This window comes from Mytilus galloprovincialis, chromosome 9, assembly GCF_965363235.1.
Source record: "Mytilus galloprovincialis chromosome 9, xbMytGall1.hap1.1, whole genome shotgun sequence".
Classification (NCBI taxonomy): Eukaryota; Metazoa; Mollusca; class Bivalvia; order Mytilida; family Mytilidae; genus Mytilus; species Mytilus galloprovincialis.
The window spans coordinates 84293991-84313004 of record NC_134846.1 but is presented as its reverse complement, the minus strand read 5'-3'; the positions used below and the strand labels follow the sequence as shown (position 1 = coordinate 84313004).

Genomic DNA, 19014 nt, shown 5'->3' with positions numbered 1-19014 from the left:
ACAAACATCATTCAATATTATATAGTCTCAATCCTATTTATATACGTGTATGCTTTAGCCTAGACACGAAGATGACTTTCATTTTGTACTATTAAGACAGTTCAACACAATGATAAGATACAGATGATCGTTGAACTGTTATTATTGTAAGAAAATGCCAAGCTAATTAATATTGGCCTTTGATAGAAATATCAGATTGAAAGTAAAGTATTTAAACAATCTGTAATTTGCTATAACTTTCGTAATAAAAGTATTACAAAGGAAAGGACACATGCACCTGGTTTACATAAGGAAATGCTGTATAACAGATTTTTCTTTCATCGGTTGTAAAAGAGTCATGGCTACATCTTGAGACTTTTGTTTGTAATTTCTAACACATTAGTTTAGGGAAATATGACAACATGCAGTTGATACCTCGGCTACATTCAATACTTGAAAATTATCATGTAAAGTATTGGAAAATGTACTATTATATCTAATAACGCAACTTTCTGTAATTGTTTCTTGATACTTCAGAAAATAAAAGAAACAGTAACAGCGATAACTCACCGAAATAAACATTAACATGACGTCTATAGTCATAAAGTATATATTTGCCTTAGTTTGTTTAACACGTTATAAATGCATTCTATGTAGTAAATGTAGCAGCTAATTATACAGTAAAGTGTAAATACATAATTTGCAATGGCGTTAATTATTCTTTTATTTTGTATTTCAGAAATGTGCCGACCTTGAAGTTTCCGATAAATTGAAGTATCCCACCTTCGTGCGGACTTTTCCACCAACAACACAAGTTACTAATTCTCTTATTTCACTGTTACTTCACTATAACTGGAAAAGGTTTACCCTTATCTTAGGATTATCACATAAACCACAAACTATTGCCAAGAAACTGTTGGAGCAGGCTAAGGTTTATAACATCACTATCAATGGTCAACAGTCCTACAAAGATCCTCACCTTCCCCTGACCTCAGGCAATCCATTTCCAGGAATTGTTGAGAAGACTTTTATTGATACGAGAGGTATGATAGTTAAAGTTAGTGACGACAATCTGTTGATTACCTATTCATTGTATTAGTCTTGTAATCTCTTCGTCTTTAACGGAACACTGACTTATACGACAACACCAAAACCACATGTCTGGCTGAAAACGATACCATTAGTTGCCATGATGTTTCTCCTAAAATGATATCAAAGGCACTTTTTTTGCTATTTTGAAATATACGATTAATAAGAAATGTTGGAACTATGTTCCTCTTTATGTGGATCATTTTAAAGACTTTTGGCTATTGTGCGTGCTGATAGAATTACTAAAATCTTACTGTGTTGAGGGTTAGAACAGTAAAGAAATGTAATATTTTGGATTTATATTTCTCAAATAAATTTATCAAAATAACAATGTAAATAAAAAATGAAATAATATCTTGAAGGTTCCAAGTCAAACATTTCTTTTGTAATGTAATATACACGCCGCGTCACATTAGCAAATGCGTCACATTGGATTACTCGACTTGCAGCCAAAGATCACAAAACGCAATCGTAATCTTTTATTAAACATAATGTGTTCTTGCAATATTTCCAGCACTTCGTCTAAATGCTTACTGGCTATTGATGTCCACGAAGCATTTAAACCTAATATGCGAATGATTTGATGGGTTGTTTAATGTGTATTTTATACGTTCATTGAGACCAGATTCATTCAATATTTACGATTATCAATTACGATATAAACCCAGAAAACAGATACAATTCTGTCTTTTTATTGCCCAATGAGTAAGGGGATTAACACAGAGTGACATATATTTCAAGGCATGCACCAATGATAATACAACGTTTACTTTATACATTTTCACCTTGTGAAACAAACGTTTTCGCAATCTCCACAGTGACTGTTTGACTGTATTTATTGTATTAAAGTGTCACCATTATTCACAACGAAGGAGTATTGGATTACAGATAACATGATTTATGTATTGACCATGTATCTTAGATCTAAATGACCATGTCAGATCCTTCCATTCATTATTTATGTTGGTGTCAATAGAAAATGGCATTAGTTTAATGCGTATAACAATGTAGTGCCATATTTAAAATTCAGTCAAACCTCACCAGGCAAAAATAGAACGATAAGTGAAAGGAAAATCATTTTTCAACCCATCATTTAGATATGTGTTTGATAAATGACCTATCATTATCTCAAAATAAACCAACTAAGTGCTTTTAGCCTCTAAAACAAAGAAAAACAGTCATTTACTTGAAGAAAGCCATTTAGTGAATACAGAGTAATTATTAATCTTGTTTACCGCAGCAGTATACTGATCATTAGACAGACAACATCAAAACTCTTAGCGGGATATTCAGTTCAGCAATATGACACGTATCTAACGAACCAAGGGAAAATAAAAACCATGTAGAACTTCAATAATAATTGGGGTTTATTCATTTGATGTTTGTACTTAATGTTAGCCAGTTAAACTAAGACTTGAGGTCAGAAAATGTTTCATTTTAATCAAAGGTTTCATTTCGATTACCCATGTCGTGTTTACAAATATTGGTCAGTTATCAATAACATCAAAAGCCACAGGATTACAATGTATCTAAACTGGTAACTGTGGAGGGTCTCTATCCATACTTCTAAGTATACACAATGCAATCGACAATAAGTTCATCGCTCATTTTAAAAATAAATATATTGCGGTATGAAAGGAAACAAAAACGTCATCGTTTGTTCTTGTAAGTAACTAAGTAGGTTAATTTTATTTAGAGTCCGGCATGATATGTACAAATTAATACAGTAAACATGAGCTCTGTAGAGCTCTTACTGGCTAATAGAATACAAAAAAATAGTTTGTTGATATGTTCACACGACAAGTTTACCAAGTCCGCTTAGCACATTAGAAAAAAAAGATTACTGTACCAATGATAACACTGTAAGAAATATCGTCGATGCCATTCAAGACGAGGTTCATATGTTGTTATGATAATTTCTCCTTTACAAAATTTTTTCAAATGTTAAACTCTTTCAACCGATCTCTCATGAATTCAATTCCTCCAACAAGAGTCTCCTTTAACTTAAATATGGTCATAATGTTATCTTATGAAAAATAATTTGTATGGCAACACTAGGCGTTATAATATATTACCATAATGAAAGATTTTACATATTTATTTGTTACAGTATATGTGTTACTTGGAGATATTAATGCTGTTGTGGATTTAATGACAAACTTATACGACAGAGGGCTGCTAGATACTGGTGAATACATCGTCATATATGTAGACCTTGATACATTTGACAGTACAGTTCCACTTAAATATTTCAAAAGTAAGTTATCAATTTTCACAATTTATATACATTTAAATATAAAAACAGTGTAATATACCATTTGCTATGATTTCTTATATGTATCATGTATTTGGTTTTGATGTTATATTGGTTATTCTCATCGGATTTTGTCTAATGCTTAGTTCGTTGCTATGTGTGTTAGTTCAACCCACCATTTTTTTCTTTAAAAATGTCCTGTACCAAGTCAGGAAAATGGCCATTGTTATATCATATTTCGTTTCTCTGTGTGTAACATTTTTACGTTGTGTTTCCGTTGTGTCGTTTGTTTTCTCCTATATTTGAGTGTGAATTCACATTACTATAAGACGTGTCACGGTACTTTTCTATCCCAAATTCATGTATTTGGTTTTGATGTTATATTGGTTATTCTCATCGGTTTTTGTCTAATGCTTAGTCCGTTGCTATGTGCGTTACATTTGAATGTTGTGTCGTTGTTCTCTTATATGTAATACGTTTCCCTTGGTTTTAGTTTGTTTCCCCGATTTTGTTTTTTGTCCATAGATTTACGATTTTTGAACAGCGGTATACTACTGTTGCCTTTATTTAGTGTTGTTCTATATTTAAAAGTGGAATATATCAGCAAAAATCAAATTATTGTGTCCATACAGTGTCTACAACAGATGATTTCAGTTTTTATAATTGAGAACATTAGGTACATTTGCTTTTTTGTAAACAGAAACCCTCCATCAAGAAAATCATTACAGGAAAACCCTGAAATATCGTATCAAATTTGCAATATATCTTAGATGCAAAGTAGTTCCTGCTGAGCTCAGTACAGGTATATCGTTTGAATAATCTAATTCAAATTCTATCAGAGATTTCATCAATATATTCAAAGTCTATATAGTAAATGAAAATTGATTAAATAGCAGAACAGACAATAATAGCTTCTGTTCATTCTTCCGAAGAAACTCTAGTAAAAATTCTGTCTCGTAATAATAAACAAAGTCTGTCTCGTTACAACAAAGTGGTACACATTGTCCATATGCTTTGAAATATTTTTAGTATGTAATTGTTTATCTTTCGGGTCAAAAAAGGAGAAGTATTCATTAATAAAGAGTACCTCTTTCACAAATATTACAAATCAACGAACACTTAATGTATTGCTGCAACACTGTCCTGATCGTATCAAACAAGAATATATGCCTAGAATGTTTTTTTTTTATTGCGTAATATTTCAAAAGTATCGTAATGAAGAGTTCGTCGCACATGGAGATTTATCTTAGTATTTGTTAATATCAGATTGTATCAGATTAATGCTCCTATAATGCTAATAATCAAACACTTATCTTTATGGTTGCTCTACAAATATGTTCATGGAATGTTTAAAGTGCTGTTAATAAAATACCATTCAGGCTATAAATAACTTCATTTTTTTTCGGAAGCAATAGCGGATGTTTCCCCCTACATCACTTAAATGCAACGTATCAAAAATAGAATTCATCTTTTTGTTTAATTTTCTATTACATATAGTTTTCTACTGAACCAAAGAAATAAGGACAACTCAAATAATTGATACCTTATGGGTTGGTCTATGACCTATGCCATACTAATTACATAATGATACCTTAATGGTTTATACCTGATAAACCTTAACTTCATAATTGATACATTAATGGTTGATCTATCTTTTCCCTATGAAAGAATTGATACCATAGAGGTTGATATATATGTGTACCTCATGTAAGGACTGATACTTCAGAAATTAATATATTAATCTCTTATTTATATGACAGTTGTTATCAAATAGTTCGTTTCTATGTTTGTTGGTGTTTGTTTTTGTTGCACATCGGTGTTCCTGTGTTCACTTGTTTTCCTGTTATAGTTGATGTGTTTTCTCGGTTTTGGATGAAACTCGGATTTGTGTTCTCTTGATCGATTAAGAACTTTTAAACACCGGTATACTATGTTGGCTCTATTTTATATATCTTGAACTTATCAATAGAATGATTTATCTTTATCTTATCTTTTGCATTGATATTTTAATTTAGTATCTTATCCATAAAATAATTGATACTAAGGGGTTGATATTTCTTCAACTGAACTAAAATATCAATTCTCAAGGGGTCCTTAATTATATTTACACTTTATTTAATGGACGTATCTATACGTTTTCTAAGATTGAATCTCAGGGATTGATATATTTTACCTTATCTAATATACATCAATACCGTAAGAGTGTTGATATATCTATTTGTTATCTAATGAATTGATACCTTATCTAAAAAGAAACCAGGAATTATTAAATATATACTGTTATCGTAAAACGATACCTATAATAATAATTATCAATGCGCGTGGCTCTATTTCTTTTCATCAAGTTTTTTTTTTTTAAATTAGATAGACCTTTAGTATAGAGTTGTATAAAAAGCAAAATCACAAAAATACTGTACTCCGAGGAAAATTCAAAAGGGAAAGTCCCGAATCAAGTGGCAAAACAAAAAGCTCAAACACATCTAGAATGATTTTCGTTTATATTTGTCACGCATTAGTCAATACAGAAAACATGCTACATCTTTATGTTGCCTGCATACTGGAAGAAGACTAGAAGAAAAGAAACTGCCGAAGAAAGTATTATCTACTTTTTTCATCATTGGTTCAATATTTTGAATGAAAGTAAAAACGCACTCATTACATGAATTTTACACAAAAAAGATACTTCATGGAATGTTGAGCAATACCTGAATAAGCCTGTCATGTTGGCACTGTGTTTCTTATGCTATACAACGAGTTTACTCTGTGTGGTCGTTCCTGCAATACTTTTTTCACGGCGTATGTCATAAAATGAATGTACAATCATGTTAAAAGCATTTAAGGTTAAAGATTGGACCAACTGATGATTTGCCATAATTTGATATTATTTTTACATATATTTTAAGACGTATGATGTCGATCTTTGGTCACTTCGATTATTGGGCCGTATAAGGATCCACCTGTTTTGAAGTGTTATCTTCAATTGTATTCCATAAAACTATTAATGTGACAGTCCAACTTTTAATAATCTTTTGTTACGTACTTCTGTTATATGTTTCTTTTATAGCATAGTTTCATCATTTTGTTCTTTTGCAATGAAACGGTTCTGCCAACTCCAAGGTAAATTCATAAAGAGGAGGTCCATTAAAAGCTGACACACTTAAAAGCTCTATACCAACCATGCAATGGAACGACAATTGCTAGGAATATAGACCAGTGTGTACATATCTAATAGACGTGACAGATTATGGCCAACAACTCTATATAGGGAAACAATAAGACACAAGAAACTGGGATATGTTATGTAGTTGACCTTTTACTGATCGATTAGTGAAACATTATTCCCAAATATAAATTGATCGTACCAATGTTACTTCATAGTGTTGAAACTAGGAAACATTATAACAAGCGCGACACAACCTTTCGAGTTAATCGTTATACTTCTCTTTTTGTGGTACTATTTTCTCTAATTTTTGTGCTATTTTCACACCATTAGTGAAAAATTTGTTTTCGGCAGATGATTGGTTGAAATTTAATTATAACGTAAATTTTCATAATTTTTTTTTAATATCCTATTGGGAAGTCATAAAAGAGACGACTATGCTTGATGACGTGACATATAGAGTGTACAACATTCTGCAAATCATGAAAAAAAGTCATTATAGAAACAAATTCCACTACTATAACTCGTGTATTACGATATTTCTCCATTATCAGCAGTTAAATTTAAATTATTTACAAAGCTAGGCAAGCCTCGCGCTCAAAATATTAAACTTTATCTTCTCTAGAGGAGAAATATCGTAACACACTTGTTGCAGTGGTGAAATCTATATATCTTGAATATTTACAATCAGGTTATTTCAGTACCAGTCAAAACTACGAAAAACTCTATTATCCCCTAGTATTTGAACTGTAAGCCTTATTGGAATTTAATTACATCCAGGAAGCTTAACCGATTTTCTGCTGATACCAGTTTAAGTTTTGTAAAATTGCTTGCAATTGAAAAACGCATTATATTTAAAAATCTTCCAATTTCATGCTCCCTAGAGTTTGACAAAATTAGGCATGATTGTCGGAATATTAAGGAATACTTTGTGGTTATTATGGTGTTTGAAGTGAAAAATTAGTTCATTTCTTTTTAGAATGAATAGTACGAAAAAGACATATTGTTAAAATACCGTACGTTGATAACCTTATATCACATTCCTTTATACAAACATACTCAATCCAACGTGGATTTTGCCGACTGTGCTTAGTCTTTTTTCTCTTCACTTGCGAGTCCGTCGTCCGTCGCCGTCCGTCGTCGTAAACTTATACAAAAAATCTTCTCTCATATCTCTGAATCCAAAGCATGTTGAGCAAATCTGTCGGGAATAAGATTGTTCATTATGTCAAGATCCATCTGCCCTGAAATTTTTAGACTCATCTGGCAACCCGTTGTTGGGTTGCTACCCCATAATTTGTAATTTTTAGAAATGTTTTGCAGCTTTTGGTTATTATATTCAATATTATAGATAGAAAAAAACCGTAAACAGCAATAATGTACAGCAAATTAAGACCTACAAATAAGTCAACATGACCTAAATGGTCAATTGACTCTTTAAGGAGTTATTGCCCTTTGTAGTCAATTTTGAACAATTTTCATAAATATTATAAATTTTTGTATCTTTTTACAAAATATTTTCCTGGAAACTGAAACTACTGGGCCAAGTTCATTATAGATAGAGATAATCGTTTAATATGCACATAGACATAGGTGAGCGACACAGGCACTTTAGAGCCTCTAGTTGGTTTTCTCGTCTATTTATCGTGATGTTTTCTATCTTTATTGGACTTTATCAAAACACTATCTCCCGCCTTTTTTCTCTACATACGACTTTTCTTCTTGAAATGCACATATAAACGCGCCAACCTTATTTTTTATTAGAAGAACGTTTGTATCTTTCCACATTAAAGAATGCAATCTAACACAAAGTAATGCTACAAAAAATACAATATCAATGAATATCGCTAATCACCTAACCATAATTTTGCAATGATGGTATTTTTTTTTAAATTATGTAATCAATTTCAAATGGTCACTTTATATCACTAACCGTCATAAGTTGCATATAGTCCCGAATCAACTGAAAATGTACGGGAACATACGACATTTAGATAATTGTTTTAAGATGATAAGTGCAACCACATTGCAACTCATGCATTGAACATAAACATCGATATATTTTGAGACGCAATGTGTTATCATAAGTACTTTTTAATTGTTCATAATTACCATAAACCAGAATAAATCATAGAAACAAATACAAGTAAGCCCTTAGTCTAATATTTTTTAATTAGTTATTGAACTCATTTTACTTTCAATGAAAAGTTTATTTATCAAACAGATATTTCTGAAAGTTTAAACGTAGAAAGCGCGTGAAACGTTACGGGACATGCATATTAATTCGCAAAATGCTAACAGAATTACGAAGTATCGGCTTTTTATGAAGATTAAATATTCTATGCGAGTACTTCCGTAATTGAGTAAACCTTCTGCGATAGTTTGGTGTGATTCATACCGATTTGATGAATTACGCCCTTTCATACTGATTCTTACAGTGTATCATTATGTTGTTTCACCATGGTTCTCTGTCGTCAAAGGTCTTGGGTAGGACTGTGTGCTGACAATACATAACCACCATATAGCTAAGGGCTATAGAGTAGTTTACAACCCCTAGAAACATTGTAAACAGAGGAGTAGCATGAATTAATCTATTTCAATGATACATTTCTTGTTTGGCTGAGATATTCATTTTTTATGTCAAGTTATTGTTGCTAAGATATTTAAGTCTGTTGGTTTTCAATCGCTTGTTAGCCATGAGAAAGAAGGACTAACCTTCACATTCAAAATATTGTCTACAGACTATATTTTAAAATAAAACGCAGTTGCTAAACTTTTACATGATTATTTCAGACTATATCGTGATGAGGAACTATATTTTACTAGTCTTTCAAAGTTTTAATCTATTTTCAAAATATGATTTCCCCGGTTTACCACAGTAATAGATCCTTCATCCGGAGATATACGTCTGCAGTAAATTATTACTATTATTTGTTTTCCAAGTAATTATTCGACATCATTTTGCAGAGACTAAAAGTTCGTTTGTCATCAGTATGGTAAATGGAATTTGAATTGAACTGACTTTGTTACGCCAATCATTAACTAAGATGACATGATTTGGTCGCTAACTTGTTTATCATGTACAACGGCATACATTCTCATAAGGGATTTATTTTGATCAATTTAGTCATTTTGTCTTACTCAAACCAATCATGCTATTATCAACTGGACACATAGTATTGCATAAATTAGTGTTTAGTTTCTTGTCCGCAAATAATTACATCAAAAAATTACAACTGTGCGTTGAGCAATCGATTTAGAAGAAAATAATATTGCTTCAATATAGATTAATTTAAGTATGTGTTGAGAAAAAAGTAAAAGCACAAAAACATTGAACTTAGAGATAAATCTAATTGGAAAGTCAATAATCATATGGCAAATTCAAATAACAAAACACATCAAAAACGAATGGACAAGAACTGCATATTCCTCACTTGATACAGGCATTTTCAAAAGTAGAAAATGGTGGATTAAACCTGGTTTTATAGCGCTACCCCTCTCACTTTGATGACAGTCTCATCGAATTCCGTTATATAAGATTATATTACTAAGAGAAGTTCTATACTTCCTTTACTAATTCCATTAAACAACCCTTTTGGCATATAGTGTTGATTGTAAATAACCAATTCCATCGAAGACCTATGACATATAGTACTGATTGTAATGTTACTTTCTGCTGTCGTCTGTTGTAGTATGCCTCATAAGATCATACAAATACATCAATAAATCATATATAATAATGCAGAGTCAGAAACACAATGGAGAGAAGCTTTTATTCGAGTTCACTAATTAAATGATTTTCCAAAAACATTTTTGTCATTTGTTATTTGTGATAACATGACGATCTTGGAGACAAGTATTGTAATTTGTTAAAGCATTCATCAGTGAATAGATATAATTTAACCCATGTAGTAGAAACAAATAAAAAAACAAGATGTTTTACTTCATATTTAATTCATGCGTTGATTAAATAGAATTTTAATAGAACCAATAAGGAAATTCATCACTGAAATTTCTGAAATTTAAATAATAGCATTAACGGTACCAATTTTCCTACACCAGATGCGCATTTCGACAATACATGTCTCTTCAGTGATGCTCGTGGCCAAAATATTTGAAATCCAAAGCTTATATAAAAGATGAAAAGCTATAATCCAAAAGGTCCAAAAAGTATAGCCAAATCCGTGAAAGGAATTAGAGCTTTGCATGAGGGAGATACATTCCTAAATTTATAATAATTTCTAACATTTTGTAACAGCAAATTTTGTTAACAAAACAAAATCCGTTTTTTTTCATGTCGGTACCGAAGTACTGACTACTGGGCTTGTGATACCCTCGGGGACTAACAGTCCACCAGCAGAGGCAACAGCCCAGTGGTAGTAATAACATTAATGGTACCAATTGTCCGGCACCAGATGCGAATTTCGACAATACATGTATCTTCAGTGATGCTCGTGGCCAAAATATTTGAAATCCAAAGCTTATATAAAAGTATCTACACGATTATCAAGAACTCACTTGCTTGAATACTTTTCTTTAAAGCTGTCCACTTTATTATACGTTATTTTTTATTATGTTCATACTTTGTTTGTGAAAGAACTAACAGCCATACAATTGAATCGAACCGATTCTAATCATCAGAAAAGACGTCATGTGGAAATAATCATAGCATACCGTAATACCAATGTGTCCGTTCGTCAACGGCAACATTCGAACAAAGATGTTCGTAACACTTTTTGAAGAAACTTTAAAAGAGATTAATTGCGTATTTGTTCAATAGCTTGACAGGCTTGTTTGTATTGGCATATTCATCGCATGGACATTTTACAGATACACGATCCTTATCCAATGAAAGAAATGTGACGGATCACAACCATTCATATATTGTGATATACAAAGGCAACAGTAGTATACTGCTGTTTATCAATAGTCATACATCGAATAAGCGAAAATAAATCCGGGTTGCAAACTAAAACCGAGTAAAACACGTCAAATATAACAGGAAAACAACGGAACAACAGAAACACCGAACTGCAACAAAAAAAGCATTAACATCCATATACACGGGCTATTTGATAACAACTGCCATATTCCTGACTTGGAACTTGACTTTAGAAAAAAACATGGTGGGTTGAATTTGGTTTTATGGTTAATATCTGGTAGCTTCCACCATATTTTTCTCGTCAAAAATCGTAATGCCATGATCGATTTACACAAACAGCTTTAAAAATCGTAATGCCATGATCGATTTACACAAACAGCATTAAAAATCGTAATGCCATGATCGATTTACACAAACAGCATTAAAAAAGGATATTTTAAATGTTTATAAAAAGAAAATAATCTCAAAACCGTACTATCCACTTAACACTAAAAACATTAACATGCACCCAGTATGCTTGTTTTGATTGATATCTTCTTCATCATAGCAAAACTTCAATAATTATTCTGTTAGGACATTACTGTACAAAATTCAAGATTCAAACCCTGTGTCGTTACAAGATATCAAAAGAGTCCTGACTTCCTTAATGTCGTTATTTGTTGATTTTACCAACAACTAAAACTGTTAAATTAACTTTTGATAATGAAAGTGATGGTTAACATTGTTCATTTTGTCCGTTATACCTATCTATTTCTGTACATTTTGCAGCAATAAATAGAACGGCTTTGATTTTTATATAATGTAAATGTCAGACTTCATTAAATATTCTGTGTTTTGTGCTTGTAATGTTTAGTTTTAATGGCTGTTATTGGTGGAGATTGCTTTACCATATCCTAAGATGTATCATATTTTTTATTTTATATTAAACCCATGATCATTCTACCGTCTGTAACTTCTAATGTTCATATGATTAGTTGCAAAGTCAGTCAGTTCAAATATATTATTGTTTTCTGGTTAATGCAGTTAGTTAAATTTATAGTAGAAAAATATGTAAATTGGAGGATTTCCCCAATGAAACTATTTAGCATGTTGAATTGTTCTTTGCATGATACAGTATAATTACAGCTCCGTTTATAACAGTAATATGTCTACAGACCAGTAAATATTTGGAAAGAATTTACCCGAATAAAAAAAGTTCAAGTTATCATACTCGATTATTATGATGCAAGCACAAGTCTAATTTGACACACGAAGCAGCAATATGATAAGTTTACAACTATTGTTTTGCTGAACTGCAATTTCATTAAATAATCTTAGCAAACAAATACCACGATGACTACAATACAATAACACATGATTCAAACAAAAAAGAACAAGATGAAAGGTTACTTTCGTTCAAAATTATAATGTGCACACTTGTCACCTGCAAAGATTTGTACATGTAGCTTTCTCTGCCATTGAAAAGTAATAAGTGGTTTCTATTTAACATAAGTATCATGGGAAAAGACATAAAGAGGTTAAAGGTAAAATCACAAAAAATACTGAACCTCGAAGACAATTCAAAACGGAAAGTCCCTAATCAAATGGCAAATTCAAATGATAAAACACACCAAACGAATGGACAACAACTGTCATATTCCTGACTTGGTACAGGCATTTTCAGATTCCAAATTAAAGTTTTGACCCCAATTTCACGGTCCACTGAACATAGAAAATGATAGTGCGAGTGGGGCATTCGTGTACTATGGACACATTCTTGTTTAATCGTCTAAAATAAGTATATATCGTGTACATATTATACTACAAACGTTGTTTATTCTTCAATTTGGTCGAAACCTTTATTTCTTCAATTTATGTGCTCATTATACCAAAATTGTCCAATTAAAACCAATCTTGTTAAATCTATATGCATCCGTTGAAGTTACTTTAACAAAAAATTAAAAGTTCAATTATCTCATAAACATTAATGTAAGGTATGGCTTCCGACGGAACAAACAAATATTCAGGAAAGAATCATTTCACAAGTTCAGCTTTTCCGAAGTTTTATATTTTATCAGTAAATTTTCATGACTATCTGATTGTACGTTAAAACAAAAAAAAAAAGTCTACAGTTAACAAAGCAAAGGCGAAAATGAATACATGATTAAGGAACGGAAATCTGTCAATATCAGGATACGTAATACTTCCTGATATTATAAGTATTTTAAAAATTATAGTATGAACCTCAAAAAAAGCGCTTTATAAAGTACATGCGTGCAAAGCACTTTTCTAGATTTACCTTGTTCAGAAATGCCCAAAGCCCAATTATAGGATATTATATACTGTTCTAGATTACCTTCATCAGGAAAGATCAAAGGCGGATAGTTATAATTTCAAACAGTGTTGTTTTATTTCATTGTAACATAATTCTATCCATTAGATAATAGTTTTTGAGAAACTTCGGTTTTAACATTGATATTTTATATTTATTTTTCCTACATAAAAGTAGATGTATGGAGGAATAATACGAAAAAACATATTTTGTTTCAATTTGATTGTTATCATGGTTATAATGGACGATTTGTAATTTCACTTGATAACTATCGGAAGTAGTTACTCAACAGACATTGCTAAACTAAGTGCAGGTTTAAATAAATTCAGATTTTTTTAAAAACCAAAATAATGTTTAGCAACCAACATACTATCTATAATTACGTTACTGTACATATTTAACCACTGTATCTTTAATTGTAAATCGTCACATTATCGATACTGTTTATCATCGTCAATATTTAGGATATTATATTTATTTTTGTTTGTCTTTACAGGAACAGCAGATAATCCCCATCAACCAAGGAATGGCGATGCTGCTAGATCATTGCTGGTAGTCACCCTAAGTCCACCCAGTAATCCACAATACGATAAATTCCGGAAAGCTGTTAATGACTACAACGAACAACCTCCATTCGAATTTCCAAACCCTTTTATGAAACCTAAAAAGGTATTTATACTTTCTATATGTAAGTCGACTATTATTGGCTGAAAATTGATTGATTCTCAAATCAAATTCCTGATGCTATCGAAGTATGATACCGTAAATCAGTTTTTTGTCGGGTGTCACTGTTTGCGTTTCACAGCCTTTTGCCTGCATTTAAATTAGTATGGAATATTTCGCCATCTTGGAAATTATGATTTCAGATTTATAATGACAAATAATCTATTTTGATGCAGGAACTCAATTCAATTGTGAGACTTCATTTAACTGAGATAGCTTCATTTTATAATTACAGGTACATTTTTCTGTTTTGTTATAAGACAAGATAAAAAAAATAGCATCCCCAAGCGTTATATTAAAACTATCTTTTTATATTTTATTTTTAAATTCTGTCATTCACCTTTTGCCTTATCACATATGATAGTTTTCCTCGTTACAATCCTTCATTAAAATTTGTTAATTTTTCACGGTTATGCTAAGGATATAATATTTGGCTCAATCGTCTAAACTTTATGTTATCATTTCCCCATACTTCTCTAATTGGACAGTTACAATTTGCGTTTGGTACATTGCGTGAAAAAGAATATTTTTGTGAATGTAGTGAAAATTTCCGACAGTTGTGTTGGGTTTTTAATTTACATTTTTATTGAAAAAAAATGTACACCTAGTATGGAGGCAAAAGTAGTATACCGATGTGTTCAAAATTCATACATCTATTTTAATATACGAATTAAAATACATGACGTAACCACTTCAACAACAAAAGGAGCAAGTCTGCGTAGATTTAGATGGTATACGTCACGTGCTATGCATGCACCAATCGTCATTTGTATCATTATGCAACGGTAGGGAATATGACATGTTTGGTAAATTTTCAGCCATGGTGACTATTCTCAGACAGAAAAAAATGTCTAAATAATAGTCCAAATACTCTTGTTGTTTTGTCGGTAAATGCTCATATTTGCAATCATATTGAAATATAACATTATGAATTATTGTTCTGCAGAACAAAGTCTTTCTTGTCATGCATCATAATTTAATGAACATGTTTTAAATAACAAATTGCTAAACTAAACAAATATTGAGTTAATACAAAAAGCTCAATGTAGGTCATTTAAACTGTTTTATATACTAATAATTTATGTATTTACAGATAACAGTATATGCCGCTTATTTATATGACGCTGTGATGTTGTGGGCAAAAGCAGCTGATAATATGACACGTTCGGGAGGATCAATCAAAGATGGAAGAGCTATCATTAAAACCATGCTCGGAATTAGTTATCAAAGTATGAATAGCTTAGTAAATACTTTCACACTGACAAAAAGGTAGACATCATGTTGTCTATAAACCATAGAAAAAAACAAAAAGTAGGTATCACGGTGGTCTACAAACCAAAGACGAGCATCACACCGGCCATTACCAAGAGAAAAGAAATGACAAATAACACTTCAAAGATAACTTAAGATTAAGCAACATGATTCCAGCAAACACCGGGGCTGGACAACACATATATAAGGCTTCGTGGTCAAAACTACATATTGCTTCTCATAAAATATATATTTGATAGCTACAGTCGTTCAGACGTGATGCATATAGCTATATACTTGGTATTTATTTTGAAATAATTGAATTTATTTGGTGCAAAATTTAATATGTTTATTTCGTAAACTTCAAAACGTTTGATATATTCAAAAGAAATAGTGTAGGGCAAACACTGAGATAGAGAAGATACCATGGAAGAAATCAAAACAATAAGCCGAAAATATATTAAAAGGCAACATCGATCAAACTGAAAGACAATACGAAACTTGCTAAACCCAGGGTCAAATGTATGTACTGTTGAAAAATTACAGACGTTCTTTCTTCAATAAAAACATTTGTTTTGTGTTCAAGAATATAAAACTTACGAAGCTTTTCTTGAATCTTGTATATACTTTAACTGTTTCATATTTCAATTTAAACCGTACTTCAGCCTTCTTTATTTTATATTCACAAGGCATACAGGGTGTAATATCCAGTATTGATAGTAATGGTGATGCAGAAGGCAATTACACTCTACTTGCTCGAGTACCATATGTTTCTCAACATGCCAATTTTTCAATGCAACCTGTTGGGCACTTTCTGATTGGAAGCAAATTACCTGTAAGTGTATTTCATGCTGATACTAATCAACAGAGTTTAAAGAACATATAACACGTGTTAGCAATATGTGTATATAATTGTTTCTGATAAAAACAAACATCTACATTTTTCTTTTTCTTTTCTTGAATGTCAGATACATGCATATATCGAAAGCTTTACAGGATGTGCTTATTATTTTGTTCAAAAAGGAGAAATAGGCTTTAGTGGCAGACTAACCAGAGTTCAATAGATGACTATGTTAAATTCTATAGGCTCCCTTTGACTTCTACAGTAAGCAAAACCCATACCATATTTTAAGAATGTTTTCAATCATTTTGCGAATTATCGAAAATACGATTCTGTTTTGACTAGTGTCTAATTCTTTATATATGTTTATTGGTCCGGGATGTCAGGTATAAATATAGCAACTTCTAGTTTCTGCTTATAAAATAAAACTTGAAAGCATGTTATTCTTTATTGTAGAAGCTTTCCCTCTTTAGAGACCACAACATAGACTGGGTGTCTGGGATGGTTCCTTTAGATGAGCCAGTTTGTGGTTACAGGAGAGAAAAATGTATTCCACCAAACGGTAGGCATCGACTTCAGTTCAGTTTATACATGTAACCTACTGGATAAAAGTATCAATTTAATCATATGTAATTATTTAAAATTTTATACAGTACAATTGTATTTAGTAAATATTGTGTAAACTACTTTTTTAATGAAACATATCAGTCAATTTAATATGACGTTTACTACTAGAAAGGAATAAGGAATAAGGACTTGCATGTAACATGTAACTGAGGGACGCAAAATGTTCATATTACTGGGTCAATATCTATGTCTTACTTAGTAAGTTACAATAAAAGATATCAAAATACAAATGAACAAACTGTAATATAGGATTAATCAATGAAAACCCCAAACACAAACATTGACTATATGATTAGAACGTAACCGACGCATTTTGTACGCTACAAATGGTCCTTATCATTATTTCAGTTTGCGGTTTTCATTTTTTTAAAATTTCATAGTATAATGCTGTAAATAACAAAAAAAATTTAATTATCGCATTTAAAGTAACAAATCATGTTTCTTATATGCATACAAGTGTAATGCAATTGGATGATACCTATAATAGAGTTTCAGTTTTCATTTTTACTTGAATATTCAAAACAATTTTAAATGTTGTTATTTGCAGTGTATACACTTGAATATTGTTGACATTTTATGTTTTTAATTGCAGTGTATACACTTGAGTATCCTTGACAATTAGTGTTTTTAGTTGCAGTGTATACACTTGAAATTCTTGACAATTATATTGTTTTTATTGCAGTGTATACACTTGAAATCGTTGGTGGAATAATAGGAGGAATTTTATTAATAGTCTTTATCATAATATTAGTAGCTTACAGGTGAGCCAGTTGGAGGGATGTTATTAATAGTTTTTTTTCATAATACTAGTAGCCTACAGGTATAACAGTCTCCCCCACAACACCTCAAATGTGAAATACTTCTCTAAACATATTTAAACAAAAAAATACAATGTTAAAACTCAAAGTATAATGACTGTTACGAACAAAGGAACTGAATGGAGAGTTTTGTCATTGGCACTCATAGCACATCTTTTTCTATCTATAAACTTCTAATTTCAAATCATTTGAAGTATCCGAATACATTAAACATTGGTAAGATGCCTTTTTTGGAGATCACAGTAACCACCAATTGACAGAATACACATTACAACTCTTCTTATTCTGAATACATACATATATACGTTAAATAGATAAAAAAAACACATAATATTTAAGCTGAATCAGAGTCGTGTTTAGCACTGTCAAGACCATAACTTGCATCAATGTTTTACTTGAAATGCTTCTGTTTGGAATCGTGTATATCTATTTACAACCATTATATTGGTTAGGTTCGTGACTTTTAAAAGATGACATGCATTCTAGACGGGTCCTTATGTATCTAAGTAATATATGATATCAAATTGTCTGTCAAGGGTCTTCTCTGAAAAGATCCATACATGAAACGAAGCTACATCGTTATTAACTACTAATAGAATAACAAAGAGTCGTATAGTTCCTATGTTCTTTATCATTAGTAAAAACAAAGTATTCAGACAACATGACAGGTTTCTTTTGTCTTTGAGGAATATGTTCGTTAAAAAACCTTCAAAGTTTTTAAAATCGTGACGTGCAAGTTTTATAACAATACGTCCTTTTGAAAGGTTGAAAACAATCTGTAGACTTTCCAAAATTACATTTTATTTCTCGACAAATGCAACATTTATGACTGCTTCCCATTACAACGTCATAACAATACATAGGAGAACAAACAAAAGCTTGGTATAATTTTATAAGGATTTAGAAGATTCGATCATCCGCACATTGCACAACATGTGTTTTGTTCAACGCTATTATATAACAATACAATTATTTTAATAAAACAAAATAAAAAGTTTGCACCTGTTTAACTCGAAACAACTACGTCGTCCACACTCGTTTCCTTTTCAAACTTTGTGTCAGATTAAGTCATACCTACC

The 19014-nt window shown here is 31.3% G+C and overlaps 1 protein-coding gene across 1 annotated transcript in view; it reads left to right on the top strand.

Annotated features, from left to right (window-relative positions):
• The window catches only part of LOC143046194 (receptor-type guanylate cyclase Gyc76C-like), a 76462-nt gene that overhangs the window by 39827 nt on the left and 17621 nt on the right, over positions 1-19014 (top strand). The window contains exons 3-9 of the mRNA XM_076219236.1: positions 719-1022; positions 3179-3325; positions 14172-14344; positions 15492-15627; positions 16339-16484; positions 16947-17052; positions 17800-17878. Coding sequence (XP_076075351.1) covers positions 719-1022; positions 3179-3325; positions 14172-14344; positions 15492-15627; positions 16339-16484; positions 16947-17052; positions 17800-17878 — 1091 coding nt within the window. The remainder of the gene's footprint in view (positions 1-718; positions 1023-3178; positions 3326-14171; positions 14345-15491; positions 15628-16338; positions 16485-16946; positions 17053-17799; positions 17879-19014) is intronic.